Raw genomic sequence first — 19,551 nt, 5'->3', positions numbered from 1 at the left:
TTATTTTGCTTGTTTTTCTACTGTGACATACCACCTGAAGCTGCCCATCTTTGACAGATCACTTCCTACATTTATGCCCCTCTCTTCTGCAACAGCAGACAGCTTGGGTTGCTCCCATTAGTTGCATTTCATGATGTACCTGTCTTCTCTTTACCCTGTCTTTTATGTCTGACAGGTAACCTTGCAAGTCAGGCTGTCCCGTTCTCATTTATTGGTGTCTCCCTACACCACATTGGCAGCAATTGAAGAAGACAGCTCAAGGCCACTTGTAGGCAATTAGGGAAGGGCAATTCATGCTGGCTTTGTGGAAACATCCATACCCCCATGAATAAATTTGCTCAAAAATCTTTTGGTCCTTAAAGAAATGATCTTTGATAATATTTGTCTTATATAAAAAACAATGTTGGACAATAGTTATGGTTGGAGGTGTATATTGACACTACCCAGTGTGTTTTGATGCCTTAATGTGAATATTTTTGATAGTTACAGAAATGAAGCGAAATAAATGGCACCGTAGTCACCAGTATGGGTGGCATGATCGCCAACGACGACATCATCCAAGGAGATATCGGGGACACGATAGGCACTCATCAAGGGAATGGTAAAACTTTGCTACTTGTTGCTATACGAGGAAGAGCTGGCCTCACGTTCTAACATTGTATTGAGACCTTTGTCTTTGGCTGCTTGAGTAACAGTTATTGTGCTGATGGTGGTCACAACTCCATTCAGTGAGTCATACAGGACAAAAGAGGCCCTTTGGCCCATAAATAGAATGGCTAAAAATAGAATACAGTATTATCTATAGATTAGATTAGATTACAGTGTGGAAACAGGCCCTTCGGCCCAACATGTCCACACCAACCCGCCGAAGCGAAACCCACCCATACCCCTACATTTACCCCTTACCTAACACTACAGGCAATTTAGTGTGGCCAATTCACCTCACCCTGCACATCTTTTTGGATGGTGGGAGGAAACCGGAGCACCCGGAGGAAACCCACGCAGACACGGGGAGAACGTGCAAACTCCACACAGTCAGTCGCCTGAGGCGGGAATTGAACCCGGGTCTCTGGCGCTGTGAGGCAGCAGTGCTAACCACTGTGCCGCCCACAATAGTAGTCTCATTTTCCCATTCTAGCCCCCAACCTTGAATATGATGACCTTTTGAAGTGTTCATCCAAGTACTTTTTAAAGCTTGAGATTTTCTGCCTCAACTTCCCTCCCAGGCAATGCATTCCAGACCCACATCACCGTTCAAGTGAAAAACAATTTTCTTAAATCCTCCTAAACATACTGCCTTCCACTTGACAGTTATGTCCCCTTGGTATTGATTCTTCGACTAAGGGAAGAGCTGCTGTCCATTTCCCTCAATCTTTATTATACCTCTATAAGCACTCCTCTCAACCTTCTCTGCTCTAAAAGAAAACAATATGAGCTTATCCAGCTTCTCTCCTAACTGAAATGTTCTAACTGAAATCTTCGTTACACCTCCTCCAATGCAATCATCTTCATCCTATAATCAGGAGACCAAAACTCAGGTTGTAAGTTTGCTCATTGAGCTGGTAGGTTTGTTTTCAGACATTTCATCACCACACTAGGTAACATCTTCAGCGAGCTCTGATGTTTTGTCTCTTTATGTGAATTGGTCTGTTAAGGTGGGTGATATAATTTCCTTGTCTTTTTCTCAGAGGTCGGTAAAGGGAATCCAGGACGATGTGTTTATTGATGGAGGTCTGGTTTGAATGCCAGGTCTCTAGGAATTCCTGTGCATGTCTTTGTTTAGCCTGTCCTCTGGATATGTTGTCCCAGTCGACGTGGTGTCCTCCTTCACCTATGTGTGAGGATACTAGTGATAGTTGGTCATGTCTTTTGGTGGCTAGTTGGTTCCCGTGTATCCTGGTGGCTAGTTTCCTGCCTGTCTGTCCGATGTAGTGCTGAAAATGTGTTGCTGGAAAAGCGGAGCAGGTCAGGCAGCATCCAAGGAACAGGAGAATCGACGTTTCGGGCATAAGCCTTTCTTCAGGATTCCTGAAGAAGGGCTTATGCCCGAAACGTCGATTCTCCTGTTCCCTGGATGCTGCCTGACCTGCTGTGCTTTTCCAGCAATACATTTTCAGCTCTGATCTCCAGTATCTGCAGTCCTCACTTTCTCCTGTCTGATGTAGTGTTTGTTATAGTCCTTGCAGAGTATTTTTGTACATGACATTCGTTTTGCTGGTTGTCAGTTCAGGATCATTTAGGTTTATCAGTAGTTGTTTCAGTATGTTGGTAGGTTTGTGGGCTACCATGATGCCAAGGGATCCGAATAGTCTGGTCGTCATCTCCGAGATGTCTTTGATATATGGTAGTGTGGCTAGAGTCTTTGTGCATGTTGTGACTTCTTGTTTGGGTTTGTTGTTACTTCTGATTTGGGTTTGTTGTTTAAGAATTGGCAGACTGCTTATTGGGTACCTGTTGTTGTTCTTCTACCATGTGGTAGTCACACTATGGTAGGACAAGCTAAACAAAAATATACACGGCAATTCCTTGAGGCCTAGCATTCAAGCCAGAACTCCATCAATAAACACATCGATTTGGACCCCGTTTACCAACCTACGAGAAAAACAACTGGAAATTATATCACCCACCTTAACAGACCAAGAAACATAAATAGAAAGGGACAAAATGCCAGCATTGGAGGCTCACCGGTGATGTTATCTAGCATGACGATGAAACATCTGGGAATAAATCTACAGGTTCAGTGAGCAAAGTTACAACCTGAACCTCAACCTTAGCTATGAATCTTCTCAAAAATCGCAGAGACCAAAACTACACTCAGTATTCCAACTGTGGCCTAACTAAAGTTCTGTATCTCCTCCCTGCTTGACTCAGCTTTGTTGTGGAGAAATCTGTGTGTTACAGGCAATTACAATGGATTAAGATTCTGTTGTCCATGTCCATTGACTTCCATGGTCTCGTGCTGCTGATGAAGTGTTACGCTTCTTCTCAGGTTTTGTGATTTCATCTGAATGATAAGGCTGTAAGGAAAAGTAGAATTTTTAACTTGTGACTTCAAAGTTTGGATTTTCATGTATAGGGAATCAATTTCGGAGAGAGTAATTCATGACTCGTGTCATACAGTAATGGGTAAACAAGGTTTCTTGCATAAATGTAATTGTTGTTCCTGAAGCTTATTGCAGTGTGTTGAATAGTTTTTTTTGGTCTCTGGGCACTGTTTTGTTGAGGACCTGAGAAGAACTGTCTTGACACAATTCACGCTTGAATTGCTGAATTTTTTTTAACGTGTTCCTTATTTTGTTGGGAGTATCATGACAACTAAAGTGGCGGGGTGGCTCAGTGGTAGCACTACTGCCTCACAGCGCCAGAGACTGCGTTCAGTTCTGCATTGGGTACTGTGTGTGAAGTTTGCACATTCTCCCTGTGTCTGTGTTGGTTTCTCTGGATGCTCTGGTTTCCTCCAGCCGTCCAAAAATGTGTAGGATAGGTGAATTGGCCATGCTAAATTGCCCATAGTGTTCAGGGATGTATAAGTTAGGTGCATTAGTCAGGGGACATGCAGAGTAATAGGGTTGGGGAATGGGTCTGGGTTCATTATTCTTCGGAGGGTCATTGTGGACTTGTTGGGCCAAATGGCCTGTTTCCACACTGTAGGGATTCTATAATAAAGGCGTGTCCCAGATGCCCTATTAACTATCCTATTAACCTGTGCTAGGAGAAAGTGAGGACTGCAGATGCTGGAGATCAGAGCTTAAAAATGTGTTGCTAGAAAAGTGCAGCAGGTCGGGCAGCATCAAAGGAACAGGAGAATCGACGTTTCGGGCATTAGCTGCGCTTTTCCAGCAACACATTTTTAAGCTATAAACCTGTGCTGCCACCTTCAGGGAATTGTAGACAAACATCCCAAAAAGCCTCTGTTCCTCTGAACTTCCTAGTCTCTTGCCATTTTTTGAATACTCCCTGACTTGTTTCCTCTTCCAAAGTGCATCACCTCACATTTATCAGGATTAAATTGCATCTGCTGCTAATCTGACTAATCTGTTTATATCCTACTGTAATCATGAGACCCTTTTGTGGTGCAGCGGTAATGTGCCTACCCCTTAAACGAGTAACCCAGGTTTCAAGTCCTACCTGCTCCAGAGATGTATAATAACACATTTGGGCGGCACGGTGGCACAGTGGTTAGCACTGCTGCCTCACAGCGCCAGAGACCTGGGTTCAATTCCCGACTCAGGCGACTGACTGTGTGGAGTTTGCACATTCTCCCCGTGTCTGCGTGGGTTTCCTCCGGGTGCTCCGGTTTCTTCCCACAGTCCAAAGATGTGCGGGTCAGGTGAATTGGCCATGCTAAATTGCCCGTAGTGTTAGGTTAAAGGGGTAAATGTAGGGGTATGGGTGGGTTGCGCTTCGGCGGGTCGGTGTGGACTTGTTGGGCCGAAGGGCCTGTTTCCACACTGTAAGTAATCTAATCTAATTAACATCTTTGAACAGATTGGTTAGAAAAATATATTAAATAAAAAGTTATCCTCCTGTAACCTAAGACCTTCCTCCTCACTGTCAACCACCCAGCCCAACTTTGTGTCATTTGCAAATTTACTTATCATTCCTGTCACATTCTCATTTACATCATTTATAAATACTACAAATGATCAATGACCTGGCACTGGTCCCTGTGGTATGCCACTGGAGCTGGCCGTCAGTCACACAAACAGCCTTCTACCACCATCCTCTGTCTCTTGTTACTAAGCCAATTTACCGTGGATCCCATGTACTTTCACCTTCTTTATCATTCTCCCATGTGGGGCCATCAGGCCATGCTGAAATCCATACACACTACATCAATTTTCCCACCCTCATCTACACACATGGACACCTCTTTGAAAAATTCCACCAAATTTGTTAGGTATGACCTCCTTCTGACAACCCCTGATCAAAGCTTATCTCACTAAATGGAGTGTACTTTTCTGCTTTATAATTTTCTCCAATAGTTTCTGTATCACTTATGCTAGGGTCTATATTTCTCCGGTCCATCTCTACCACTTTTCTTGTAAACATAATACTTCTCAATGGCCAGAGATGATTTAAAAATTTGGGTCAAAGCCCCTCCAATTTCTCCTCTCATCTCCCATATATTATAGACCAGGCCAGACCTCTCAAGAAAATAGCCCAGACCCTAACTTTGCTAGTTGTTTTAAGCAGGTGTAAAGTAGGTATTCCAGGAGAGATGCAGCTGGTCAAACCACTTAGTTTTAGAACATAGAACAATACAGCACAGAACAGGCCCTTCGGCCCACGATGTTGTGCCGAACATTTGTCCTAGCTTAAGCACCCATCCATGTACCTATCCAATTGCTGTTTAAAGATCACCAAAGATTCTGACTCTACCACTCCCACAGGCAGCGCATTCCATGCCCCCACCACTCTCTGGGTAAAGAACCCACCCCTGACATCTCCCCTATACCTTCCACCCTTCACCTTAAATTTATGTCCCCTTGTAACACTCTGTTGCACCCGGGGAAAAAGTTTCTGACTGTCTACTCTATCTATTCCTCTGATCATCTTATAAACCTCTATCAAGTCACCCCTCATCCTTCGTCGTTCCAACGAGAAAAGGCCTAGCACTCTCAACCTATCCTCGTACGACCTATTCTCCATTCCAGGCAACATCTTGGTAAATCTCCTCTGCACCCTCTCCAAAGCTTCCACATCTTTCCTAAAGTGAGGTGACCAGAACTGCACACAGTACTCCAAATGTGGCCTAACCAAAGTCCTGTACAGTTGCAACATCACTTCACGACTCTTGAATTCAATCCCTCTGCTAATGAACGCTAATACACCATAGGCCTTCTTACAAGGTCTATCCACCTGAGTGGCAACTTTCAAAGATCTATGAACATAGACCCCAAGATCCCTCTGTTCCTCCACCTCACTAAGAACCCTACCGTTAACCCTGTATTCCGCATTCTTATTTGTCTTTCCAAAATGGACAACCTCACACTTGGCAGGGTTGAACTCCATCTGCCACTCCTCAGCCCAGCTCTGCATCATATCTAAGTCTCTTTGCAGCCGACAAGAGCCCTCCTCACTATCCACAACTCCACCAATCTTCGTATCATCTGCAAATTTACTGACCCACCCTTCGACTCCCTCATCCAAGTCATTAATAAAAATTACAAACAGCAGAGGACCCAGAACTGATCCCTGCGGAACTCCACTTGTAACTGGGCTCCAGGCTGAATATTTGCCATCTACCACCACTCTCTGACTTCGACCGGTTAGCCAGTTTTCTATCCAATTGGCCAAATTTCCCTCTATCCCATGCCTCATGACTTTCCGCATAAGCCTACCATGGGGAACCTTATCAAATGCCTTACTAAAATCCATGTATACTACATCCACTGCTCTACCCTCATCCACATGCTTGGTCACCTCCTCAAAGAATTCAATAAGACTTGTAAGGCAAGACCTACCCTTCACAAATCCGTGCTGGCTGTCCCTAATCAAGCAATGTCTTTCCAGATACTCATAAATCCTATCCCTCAGTACCCTTTCCATTACTTTGCCTACCACCGAAGTAAGACTAACTGGCCTGTAATTCCCGGGGTTATCCCTATTCCCTTTTTTGAACAGGGGCACATCATTCGCCACTCTCCAGTCCCCTGGTACCACCCCCGTTGACAGTGAAGACGAAAAGATCATTGCCAACGGTACTGCAATTTCCTCTCTTGCTTCCCACATAATCCTAGGATATATCCTGTCAGGCCCGGGGGACTTGTCTATCCTCGAGTTGTTCAAAATGTCCAACACATATTCCTTCCTAACATGTATCTTCTCTAGCTTACCAGTCTGTTTTAAACAAAACAATTTATTCACAAGATTTCCGAATGAAGCACAAACTAAAGAGAACTAAATATAGAATAACAACCTATCCGAAAACGCAACGAATTATCCCAACTTAATCATGCTGTTCCCAATATTTGCAACAAGGTGTGCCATAAACGCCCCTTGGCACAGAAGGTAAAATCAAACACAGTCTTACAAGAGAGATGTCAGAGGGAGAGTAGGAACAGCCTGGACCTCCTTCTATGATTTCAGCACCTTTTACAACACTACTGTTAAAAACCAAACCAGAGTAAAGCTGAGCTGGGAGATCTGGCCACTCCCCTTTCATTGTACAAGTTTTTTTTTCAAAAACTTGAAAGCCTGTTATCCGTTAGCTATAATCAAACTGGCCCTAAACCCTTCGACTTAAACTTTTTGGAGTCTGTGTCTTTTATAACCTCTCTGAAAAAAATACAAGGGGCATCATAACTTTGTTAAAGCAGCAGTTTCATTACACACAACATCATAGGAAACAATTTATGCAGATAGTCAGACAACAGGGACCCTTTGGTCCAACTCATCCTTGCCAGTCAGATTTTCCAGATTAAACTAGTCCAATTTGCCTGCCTTATAGTTATATTTCTTTCGACCTTTCCTATTGATGAACCTGCCCAAATGTCTTTTAAATGTTGAATTGTACCACCCCTACCATTTTCTCTGGCATTCCAAATATGCACTACCCTCTGTGGGGAAAACGTTGCCCCTCGAGTTTCTTTTAAATCTTTGCTCTCTCATCTTAATCCTATGCCTTCCAGTTTGGACTCTCCTACCTGAGGGAAAAGACCTTTGCTATTCACCTTTTCTGTGCCCCTCATGATTTTATAAACCTCAGTAAGGTCACTCTTCAACCTCCGATGCTCCAGGGGAAAAAAGTCTCAGACTATCCATCCCTTCCTCATAACTCAAACCCTCCAGTCCCAGTAACATCCTTGTAAGGCTTTTCTGCACCCTTTCCAGTTTAATAACATCCTATAGGATGACCAGAACTGCATGCAATACTCCAAAGGTGGCCTCACCAATGTACTGTACTGCTGCAACATGACGTCCCAACTCCTACACTCAATGGTCTGACGAATGACGTGAGGCATGCCAAAAGCCGCCTCCACCATTCTGTCTATCTGTGACACCATTTTCAAGGAGCTATGTACCTGCACCCCTAGGTCTGTCTGCTGAACAACACTCCCAGGGCCCTTCTGTTAACTGTCTAAATTCTGCCCTGGTTTGTCTTAAGTGCAACGTGGTGCATTTTGTTATCTAAATTAAACACCATCTGCCACTCCTCAGCCTATTGGCCCAGCTTATCAAGATCCCATTGTATTTCTTGATAACCACCTCCACTGTCCACTATACCACCAATTTTGGTGTCATCTTCAAATTCGCTAACAATGCCTCTTATATTCTCATTCAAATCATTTATATGAATGACAAACAATAGTGAACCCAGCACTGATCCTTGCAGAGCACCACAAGTCATAGGCCTCCAGTCCAAATAACATCCCTGTACCACCACTCTGTTTCGTACTGTCAAGCAATTCCTTTCTTAAAGGAAAATCAGGTGGGCAAGAAGGGAATTTGAGAAAGCTTTGGCAGATGAAAGGTGACATGGAAGCTAGGAAACTTGGGGTAATTAGAATTACTACAGTGTAATCTTTCTTAAAGGGACAGCATTAGCGATCTACAGTTTACAAGCACCTCACCCATGCCTGTTGATGATACAAATGTCTCTGCTAGCATCCCTGCAATTTATTCCCTAGCTTTCCACAACATCCTGGGATACACTTGATAAAGTCCAGGCGATTTACCCACCTTAATGCATTTTAAGAAATTGAGAACTTCCTCTTCAGTAATGTGGACTCTTTGGTAGACATCACTTTATTAATGTTTGGGGCGGCATGGTGGCTCAGTGGCGAGCACTGTTGCCTCACAGTGCCAGAGACCCGAGTTTGATTCCAGCCTCTGGCGACTGTATGTGTGGATTAGATTTTCTACAGTGTGGAAACAGGTCCTTCGGCCCAACAAGTCCACACTGCCTCTCCAAAGTGTAACCCACCCAAACCCATTCCCCTACCCTATATTTACCACTGACTAATGCACCTAACATTGGGCAATGTAGCATGGCCAATTCACCTGACCTGCACATCTTTGGCTTGTGGGATAAAACCGGAGCACCCGGAGGAAACCCACGCAGACACGGGGAGATAGTGCAAACTCCACACAGACAGGCGGGAATCGAACCCAGGTCCCTGGTGCTGTGAGGCAGCAGTGCGAACCACTGAGCCACCGTGCCCCTGAAACACCGTGGAGTTTGCAAATTCTCCCCGTGTCTGCGTGGGTTTCCCCTGAGTGCTTCGGTTTCCTCCCGCAATGGAGTCACAGGTAGATAGGATAGTGAAGAAGGCGTTTGGGATGCTTTCTTTTATTGGTCAGAGTACAGGAGAGGTCATATTGTGGCTACACAAGACATTGGTTAGGCCACTGTTGGAATATTGCATGCAATTCTGGCCTCCTTCCTATCGGAAAGATGTCATAAAACTTGAAAGGGTTCAGAAAAGTTTTACAAGGATGTTGCCAGGGTTGGAGGATTTGAGCTATAGGGAGAGGCTGAACAGGCTGGGGCTGTTTTCTCTGGAGCGTCGGAGGTTGAGGGGTGAACTTATAGAGGTTTATAAAATCACGAGGGGCATGGATAGATGGGGGAGTCCAGAACTAGAGGGCATAGGTTTAGGGTGAGAGGGGAAAGATATAAAAGGGGCAACATTTTCACGCAGAGGGTGGTATGTGTATGGAATCAGCTGCCAGAGGAAGTGGTGGAGGCTGGTGTAATTGCAACATTTAAAAGGCATTTGGCTGGGTATATGTAGAGGAAGAGTTTGGAGGGATATGGGCTGGGTGCTGGCAGGTGGGACTAGATTGGGTTGGGATATCTGGTTGACATGGACGAGTTGGACCGAAGGGTCTGTTTCCATGCTGTACATCTCTATGACTCTATGTGCAGGTTAGGTGAAATGGCCCTACTAAATTGTCCATAGTGTTCAGGGATATGTAAGTTAGGTGCATTAATGAGGGGTAAATGTACAGTAATGGGAAATGTGTTTGGCTGGGATTCGGAGGGTTGATGTGGACTTGTTGGGCCGAAGGGCCTGTATCCACTGTGGTAGTTCTAACTACCCCAAGTTCCCTAGCTTCCATGTCATCTTCCATCTGCCAAAGCTTTCTCGAATCCCCTTTTGGCCCTATACAAGGTCTATCCTTTTCCTCAGCTATTTTAAAACTAATACAATTATAGTCACTGGTCCCAAAGTGTTCCCCCACTAACACCTCAGTCACTTTCCCTGTCTTATTTCACAAGAGAAGGTAGCATTTTGCTTCTTCTCTAGTCGGCCCATCTGCATATTGATAAAGAAAATGTTTTTATACACACTTAATAGATTGCTCCCATCCAAGCCCCTAACACTATGGCAATCCAGTCTATGTTTGGAAAGTTAAAATCCTCTACTGTGAAAACTCTTTCAGATATCTGAGATATCCCGACATGTTTGCTCCTCAATTTTCCACTGACTATTAGATGAGGTCTATATTGCAACCCCATCAGACTGATTACTCCCTTCTTATTTCTCAGTTCTGCCTATGGCTTCACTTGATAATCCGGCAGGAATATCCTAAGTATTGTGTGATATTTTCCCGAATCAAAAACTCCACTGCCCCTTCTTTCTTGCCTTCCCTTCAATCTTTCCTATAACATTTATACCCTGGAACACTGAGCTGTTAGTCCTGTCTCCCTTGGCCATGTTTCAGTAATAACTATGATACCGCAGTCCCATGTTCCCATCCGTACCCTGAATTAATCTGCCTCACTTCCACTGAAATAAATGCAATTTAATTCCTCAGTCTTGCCTTGTTCTCTGCCTTGCTCTTGACTGCCTTGTCTAATTATCTTGCTCCCTTTAACTTCTGAAGCAACCTCTTTTCTCAGTACTGCTGAGGATTCTGCATCCTGCAGCTTCCACACTGGTTTGAACCCTCCTGAGGAGCTCTGCAAATTTCTCCAACAGGAAATTGGAAGCTGTCTAGTTCATGTGTAACTCATCCCTCTTTTACAGGTCATTTCTGCCCCAGAGGAGATACAGGTACACAATCCTTTATTCGAAATCCTCGGGACCAGCTGGTTTCAGAATTCGGACTTTTTCAGATTTCGGAATAAGTGACAGTTTAACAGTGAAATTTTTGAAAATCTGACGGAACAGCAGAAACATCTGTGAATACTACGGGCCCTGAGACAGCATTGACACCTCCCTGTGCTAGGCCACGTCCCCAGTGTGACATGGGTCAAGTGGAGTTGGGTTAACTACAACCTTGTTAGTGAGGAAAAAACTTCACAAAAACACTTTGGAGCTTTTCGGATTTCGGGATTTTGGATAAAGGATTGTCTACCTGTACCAATATCTAAAACTCTGAATTCTTGCCCCTGTACCAGCTTCTCAACCACTCATTAATCAAGTCCTCTTATTGCTACTCGCAGTAGGACGGGCACTGATTTGTCCACTTCTAACTGCTGAAACCCCCAATACCTGCTCATTTCTTATACTGATCTGCTGTCACAGTTAACCATCTTCTCAAGTTCTGCACTTGCATTCTCCCCAGTACAGACAGATGTAAGTACTCATTTAACACTCTTTCACTATCTTCCGGCTTCGCAAACAGATTGCTTAGTTGATTCCAAATAGTCCCTATTCTTTCCCTGGTTAGCCTCTTTCCTTTGACATAATTATAGAATATTGTGGGATTCTCTTAATCGTATCTGTCAGTGTTTTCCTATCACTCTCCTAATTGATTTCTTTAATTTTGCATCTATTGTGCTCTGTACATTATCCAGTGCCGAATATTCTTAGAAACCCAGGGTTCTCTGGGTTTTGTTGCTCCTACATTTTATCATAAAGGGAGCATGTTGGGCTGTGTCCCCGACTCCCTGTACCTTTTTAAGCACCCTCCGCTGTTCTGCTGTAGATGTATTCTGAAGTAGCTTATCTTAAATCACGTTGTTTTAATCATTTGTGGAATGCAGACATTGCTGGTTGGCCAGCATTTATTACCCGTCCTTAGATGCCCGTGAGAAGGTGGTGATGAGCTTCCTTCTTGAATCGCTGCAGTTACCTGCTGTGTGGTAGTTGACAATGCCATTTAGGCTAGGAATTCCAGGATTTTTGACTCAACGACAGTGAAAGTGTGGCGATATATTTCCAAGTCAGGAATGTCATTGTCTTGAAGGAGTACTTGAAGATGATGTTCCCATGTATCTTCTACCCTTGTCCTTCTAGCTGGGAGTGGTCGTGGGTTTGGAAGGTGCTGTTGGAGGATCTTCAGTGAATTTCTGAGTGCATCTTAGTACACAGTGCTGAAACTGCGTGTCAGTGGTGGAGGGAGAGAATGCTTATGGGTGTGTGCCAATCAAATATGGCTGTTTAATCTTGGATGGTGTCAAGCTTCTTGAGTGATATCGGAGCTGCACTCATCCACTCAAGTGGAGAATATTCCATCACACTCGTGACTTGTGCTTTGTAGATGGTGGACAGGCTTTGGGGAGTCAGAAGATGAGTTACTTGCTGTAGTATTCCTTGTCTCTGACCTGCTCTTTTCACTACTGTGTTTATGTTGTGAATCCAGTTCTGGTCAATGATAACCCCCGGGATGTTGATAGTGGGAAATTCAGTCATGGTAACACTATTGAATGTCAAGGGGCAGTAGTTAGATTGTTTGTTTGTTTGTTTGTTTGTTTCTTATTGGTGATGGTCATAGCCTGGCATTGCTGTGGTGCAAATGTTGCTTACTATTTGTCAGCCCAGGCCTGGATATTGTCCAGATGTTGCATTTGAAGAATGGACTGCTTTAATATCTGAGGAGTCGCGAATGGTGCTTGACATTGTGCAATCATTAGCAAACATTCCCACTTCTAATGTTAAGACGGAAAGAAGGCCATTGAGGAAAAAACATAGAATATTACGGCACAGTTCAGCCCTTTGGCCCTCGATGATGTGCCGATCTGTGAAACCAATCTGATGTTCATCTATCCTACACCATTCCATTATCATCCATATGTTTATCCAATAACCATTTAAATGCTCTTAAAGTTGGTGAGTCTACTATAGTTGCAGGCAGAGTTTTCCACACCCCTTACTCTTCTCTGAGTAAAGAACCTACCTCTGACATCTGTCCTATATCTATTACCGCTCAATTTAAAGCTATGTCTGTCGTGCTAGCCATCTGAGGAAAAAGGCTGTCGCTGTCCAGTCTCTCTAATCTTCTGATCATCTTGTATGTCTCTATAAAGTCAACTCTTAACCTTCTCTCTAACGAAAACAGCCTCAAAGTCTCTCAGCCTTTCCTCATAAGACCTTCCCTCCATACCAGGCAACATTCTGGTAGATCTCCTCTGCATCCTTTCCAATGCTTCCATGTCCTTGCTGTAACGTAGAGACCAGAACTGTATGCAGTACCCCTAAGTGCAGCTGCACCAGAGTTGTACAATGTTGTACAACTCCAACATGACTTCATGGCTTTGAAACTCAATCCACCTACCAATAAAAGCTAACACACTGTACACCTTCTTAACAGCCCTATCAACCTGGGTGGCAACTTTCAGGGATCTATGCACATGGACACCGAGATCTCTCTGCTCATCCACACTGCCAAGAATCTTTGCATTAGCCCAGTACTCTGTATTCCTGTTACTCCTTCCAAAGTGAATCACCTCACACTTTTCCACATTAAACTCCATTTGCCACCCGTCAGCCCATCTCTACAGCTTATCTATGTCCTTTTGTAACCTGCAACATCCTTCAGCACTGTCCACAATTCCACCGACCTTCATGTCATCTGCAAATTTACTAACCCATCCTTCTACGCCTCATCCAGATCATTTATAAAAATGACAAACAGCACTAGTCCCAAAACAGATCCTTGCAGCACTTGAACTCCAGGATGATTTCCCCATCGACCACCACCCTTTCTCTTCTTTGAGCTAGCCAATTTCTGATCCAAACAGCTGAATCAACTTCAATCCCATGACTCCGTATTTTGTGCAATAGACTACCTTGGGGAATCTTATCAAACACTTTTACTGAAATCCATATACAGAGGAACCTTGATTATCCAAAAGACACGGGTGGGGAATATTTTGTTTGGTTAATCGATTCTGGATAACGTAGTTTAGCCAAGCATCGGGACCTTATGATCTTGCCGATAATTTGATATTCGGATAATCAAATGCCAGATAATCTAGGTTCCTCTGTACGCCACATCAACCACTTTAACCTCATCCATCTGTTTGGTCACCTTCTCAAAGAGATCAATAAGGTTTGCGAGGCACAATCTACCCTTCGCAAAACCATGTTGACTATCCCTAATCAACTTATTCCTCTCTACATGATTATAAATCCCAACACTTTACCCACCAGTGAAGTAAGGCTCACTAGTCTATAATTACCACGGTTGTCTCTACTCCCCTTCTTGAACAAGGGGTCATTTGCTATCATCCAGTCTTCTGGCACTACTCCTGTAGACAATGATGACATTAAGATCAAAGCCAAAGTTTGTGCAATTTCCTCTCTGGCTTCCCAGAGAATCCTAGGATGAATTCCATCCGGCCCAGGGGAATTTCCAGAATTGCTAACACCTCCTCATTATAAACCTCAATCTTGTCTAATCTAAAAGCCTGTATCTCAGTATTCTCCTCGACAGCATTGTCTTTTTTCAGTGTGAATACTGATGAAAAGTATTCAGTTAGCGCCTCTCCTATTTCCTCAGACTCCATGCATGACCTCCCACTACTGTACTTGACAGGCCCTAATCTTACTCCAGTCATTGTTTTATTCCTGACATATCTAGAGAAAGCTTTAAGGTTTTCCTTGATCCTACCTGCCAACGACTTCTCATGTCCCCTCCTGGCTCTTCTTAGCTCTCTCTTTAGGTCCTCCCTGGCTAACTTGCAACTCTCAAGTGCCCTAACTGAGCCTTCGTGTCTCATCCTAACATAAGCCTCCTTCTTCCTCTTGACAAAAGATGCAACGTCTTTAGTAAACCATGGTTCCCTTGCTCGACCACTTCACCCTTGCCTGACAGATATATATTTATCAAGGACACGCAGTAGCTGTTCCTTGTACAATCTCCACGTTTTAATTGCAATCTCTTTCCCCATTCTATGCCTAATTGCATCATAGTTGCCTTTCCCCAGCTATAACTCTTGTCTTGCGGTATATACCTCTCCCTTTCCATCACTAAAGTAAACATAACTGAATTCTGGTTGCTATCACCAAAGTGCTCACCTACTTCCAAATCTAACACCTGACCTGGGTCATTATCCAGTACCAAACCCAATGTGGCCTCACCCCTTCTTGGCCTGTCTACATACTGTGTCAGGAAACCCTCCTGCACACATTGGACAAAAACTGACCCATCTAAAGTACTCAAACCACAGTATTTCCAGTCAATATTTGGAAAATTAAAGATCCCCATAACAACTACCCTGTTACTCTCATTCCTATCCAGAATCATCTTTGCTATCCTTTCCTCTACATCTCTGGAACTATTTGGAGTCCTATAGAAAACTCCCAACAGGGTGACTTCTCCTTTCCTGTCTTTAACCTCAGCTCATGCTACCTCAGTAGATGAGTCCTCATCAAACGTCCCTTCTGCCACCGTAATATTGTCTTTGACTAACAATGCCACACCTCCTTCTCTTCTACCACCTTCTCTGTTCTTACTGAAACATCTAAACCCCAGAACCTGCAACAGCTATTTCAGTCCCTTCTCTATCCATGTCTCTGAAATGGCTACAACATCGAAGTCCCAGGTACCAAACCATACTGCAAGTTCAACCACCTTATTCCGATGCACCTGGCATTGAAGTAGACACACTTCAAACCACTGTCCTGTCTGTTGGTACATCCTTGCAACCTTAAAACTTCACCACTCTCAGCTTCCTGAATACTGGAGCTATAGTGAAGGTCCCCCCCCCCATCCCCACCAAGGATATTGGTACCCCACTGGTCTGTAGAGGTCCCCCCTACCCCAGAATGAGCAGGTATCTGAATCCCTCCCTCCTGCACCATCTCTGTAGCCACGTATTCAACTGCTCTTTCTCCTTATTCCTTGCCTCGTTGGCACAGTTAACAAACCACAGAGCTGTTTGTTCTAGCTCTAAGCTTCCACCCTAGCTCCTTGACTTTCTGCCTTACATCCCTATCCCTTTTCCTACCTATGTCGTTGGTGCCCATGGAGACCAAGACTTAGGGCTACTCCTCCTCCCACTTAATGATCCTGAAAACACAATCTGAGACTTCACTGACCATGGCACCTGGGAGTCAACATACCAACCATGAGTCTCTCTCATTCCCACAGAACCTCTTATCTGTCCCCCCCTAACTATAAACTACACAGTGACTATTAATGAAGATGATTGGCCCAACAACACTACCCTGAGGAGCTCCTGCAGAGATGTCTTGGAGCTCAAATGACTGATTTCTAACAAGCATCTCCCTATGTTCCAGGTGTGACTATCGGACAGTTTGCAACACATTAGCACGCATTGATTTGAGTTTTTCTGGGGCTCCTTGCTGCTACACTGTCAAATGCAGCCGTGATGTTAAGGGCTGTCACTCTTATCTCATGTCAGCTCATTTATCCATGTTTGAACCTAGGCTGTAATGAGATCAGAAATTGAGTGGCTCTGGTGAAACCCAAATTGGGCATCAGTGAGCAATCTGCTGAGCATGTGTTGATGATAGAGAGCTGAAAATGTGTTGCTGGAAAAGCGCAGCAGGTCAGGCAGCATCCAAAAAACAGGAGAATCGACGTTTCGGGCATAAGCCCTTCTTCAGGAATGAGGAAAGTGTGTCCAGCAGGTTAAGATAAAAGGTAGGGAGGAGGGACTTGGGGGAGGGGCGTTGGAATTGCGATAGGTGGAGGGAGGTCAAGGTGAGGGTGATAGGCCGGAGTGGGGTGGGGGCAGAGAGGTCAGGAAGAAGATTGCAGGTTAGGAAGGCGGTGCTGAGTTCGAGGGATTTGACTGAGACAAGGTGGGGGGAGGGTCTTTCCAAAAAGACCACTCCCTCCGTGACTCCCTCGTCAGGTCCACACCCCCCACCAACCCAACCTCAACTCCCGACACCTTCCCCTGCAACCGCAAGAAATGCAAAACTTGCGCCCACACCTCCCCCCTTACTTCCCTCCAAGGCCCCAAGGGACACTTCCATATCTGCCACAAATTCACCTGCACCTCCACACACATCATCTATTGCATCCACTGCACCCGATGTGGCCTCCTCTATAATGGGGAGACAGGCCGCCTACTTGCGGAACGTTTCAGAGAACACCTCTGGGACACCCGGACCAACCAACCCAACCACCCCGTAGCCCAACACTTTAACTCCCCTTCCCACTCCACCAAGGACATGCAGGTCCTTGGACTCCTCCATCGCCAGACCATGGCAACATGACGGTTGGAGGAAGAGCGCTTCATCTTCTGCCTGGGAATCCTCCAACCACAAGGGATGAACTCAGATTTCTCCAGTTTCGTCATTTCCCCTCCCCCCACGTTGTCTCAGTCAAATCCCTCGAACTCAGCACCGCTTTCCTCCAGCTCTGATCTCCAGCATCTGCAGTCCTCACTTTCTCCTCCTTGATGATAGAGAGTAGACTGATGGGGCAATAATTAGCTTGGTTGGATTTGTCCTGCTTTTATGTGCAGGACATATCTGGACAATTTTCCACTTTGCCGGATAGATGCCAGTTTTACGACTGTGCTGGAATAGCTTGGTTAGGGGAGCAGCAATTTCTGGAGCACAAGCCTTCAATATTATTGCTGGAATGGTATCAGGGCCTGTAGTCTTTGCAGTATCAATTTCTCAACCATTCCTTGGTACCACATGAGTGAATCGAATTGGCTAAAGCCTGGTACAGGCCATTCTGTTATAAGACAGTTTCTTTAATGTGAATTTGCTATTGGGGGACATTGTTTCTAAAGCACAGACTTTTAAAGCGTGTATTGGTTATCATGTGATTCCATTCTCCCACCCCCTTAACTTTAATGGTGCTGCTACTACACTATTTTCTTATAACACGTGATTGCATGAGGATGGAACTACCGCATTATAACAGAACCGACTGTATCTATAATGCCGTGGACCACCTGAAGGCGGTCAAGATGGATAGTCCGCGTGGCACTTCTGGTTGAAGATTACTGCAAAGCCTTATCTTTTGCAATGATGTGCGTGGCTGTTTCATATTAACGTTGGGGATATTTGAGGAGTCACCTCCTCCAGTGAGTTGTTTAATTGTCCACCACCATTCATGACAGGACTGCAGAGCTTAGATCTCATCTGCTGGTTGTGGGATCGCTTTATCACTTGGCATGTAAGTGGTGCTGTTTGGCAGCTTCACCAGGTTGACACCTCATCTTCAGGTATGCCTGGGAGCTGCTCCATAGGAAACAGAGGGTTGCAGTGGAAAGATGCTTTTTGGAATGGAGCATTATGACGAGTGATGTTGCACTGGGGTCAGTGCTGAGACCTCTGCTGTAAGTGAACTATGTAAATGATTTGGAGAAAAACTAGCTGGTCTAATTTGTAAGTTTGCGGATGATACAAAGATCGGTAGGGTTGCAGATAGTGAGGAAATTTGCCAGAGGGTACAACAGGAAATAGATCAGTTCGAGGCATGGGCAGAAAACTGGCACTTGGAATTTAATTCAGACAAGTGTAAGGTGATCCGTTTTTGGAAGGTCAAGTACAAGTGGGAATTATACAGTGAAAAGAAGAACCCTTAGTATTGATATGCAGGGAGATCTGGGTAAGCAGGGCAACAGAACACTGAAGATGGCCGCGATAAGGTAGTAAAAAAGGCCTCTGACATTGAGTATAAGGTTCGGCAAGTTATGCTGAAGCTTTATAGAACTTTAGTTAGGCCATACTTGTATACAATTCTGGTCACCACACTACCAGAAGGATGTGAATTCTTTGGAGAGGGTACAGAAAAGGTTTACTAGGATGTTGCCTAGTATGGGGGATTGTAACTATGAAGAAAGGTTGTATAGACTGGGTTTGTTTTCACTGGATTGCAGGAAGTTGATGGGCAACCTGATAGAAGTTTATAAGATTTTGAATGGCATAGAGTGGAACGTATGAGGCGTTTTCCCAGGGTGGAGGGGTCAATTACTAGGGGACACAAATTCAAGGTGCAAGGGCGGGACGAAGTTTAAAAGAGATATGCAAGACATTTTTTTCACACAAGGATGGTGAATACCTGGAAAGAGGAGGTGGTGGAAGCAGACACTATAGCAGCATTCAAGTAACACCTGGACAAGTACATGAATAGGAAGGAATAGAGGGATATAGATCATGTAGGCAAGAGTTTTAGTATGGAAGGGCAAAATATGTCAGCATAAGATTGGCAGGCCTAAGGACCTGGTCCTGTGCTGTTTTGTTCCATTCTTCTGTGCCCTCCTGCATTCTCCATTAAACAAGGGTTAATCTACTGGCTTGAAGATAATGGTTGAGTGGGGATATGCTGGGCCATGAGGATGCAGATTGTGCTGGACTACAGTTCTGCTACTGTTGGCCCACAGTGCCTCATGTATGCCCAGTCTTGAGTTGCTAGAGTAGACCTTTCCAAGTCCATGTT

At 44.6% G+C, this 19,551-nt stretch overlaps 1 protein-coding gene across 3 annotated transcripts in view; it reads left to right on the top strand.

Annotated features, from left to right (window-relative positions):
- Nucleotides 1-19,551, top strand: part of wdr21 (WD repeat domain 21) — a 104,666-nt gene that overhangs the window by 3,671 nt on the left and 81,444 nt on the right. For all 3 annotated transcript variants that reach the window (XM_087990183.1, XM_087990182.1, XM_087990184.1), the window contains exon 2: nucleotides 484-601. In XM_087990183.1, coding sequence (XP_087846309.1) covers nucleotides 492-601 — 110 coding nt within the window. In that variant the 5' untranslated portion in view covers nucleotides 484-491. The remainder of the gene's footprint in view (nucleotides 1-483; nucleotides 602-19,551) is intronic.

Source organism: Chiloscyllium plagiosum, unplaced genomic scaffold (assembly GCF_037043375.1).
Source record: "Chiloscyllium plagiosum isolate Xiang-an unplaced genomic scaffold, Cpla_swu_hap1 HiC_scaffold_8, whole genome shotgun sequence".
NCBI lineage: Eukaryota > Metazoa > Chordata > Chondrichthyes > Orectolobiformes > Hemiscylliidae > Chiloscyllium > Chiloscyllium plagiosum.
The sequence above is the reverse complement of the archived record's forward strand: the minus strand, read 5'-3'. Positions and strand labels throughout refer to the sequence as shown.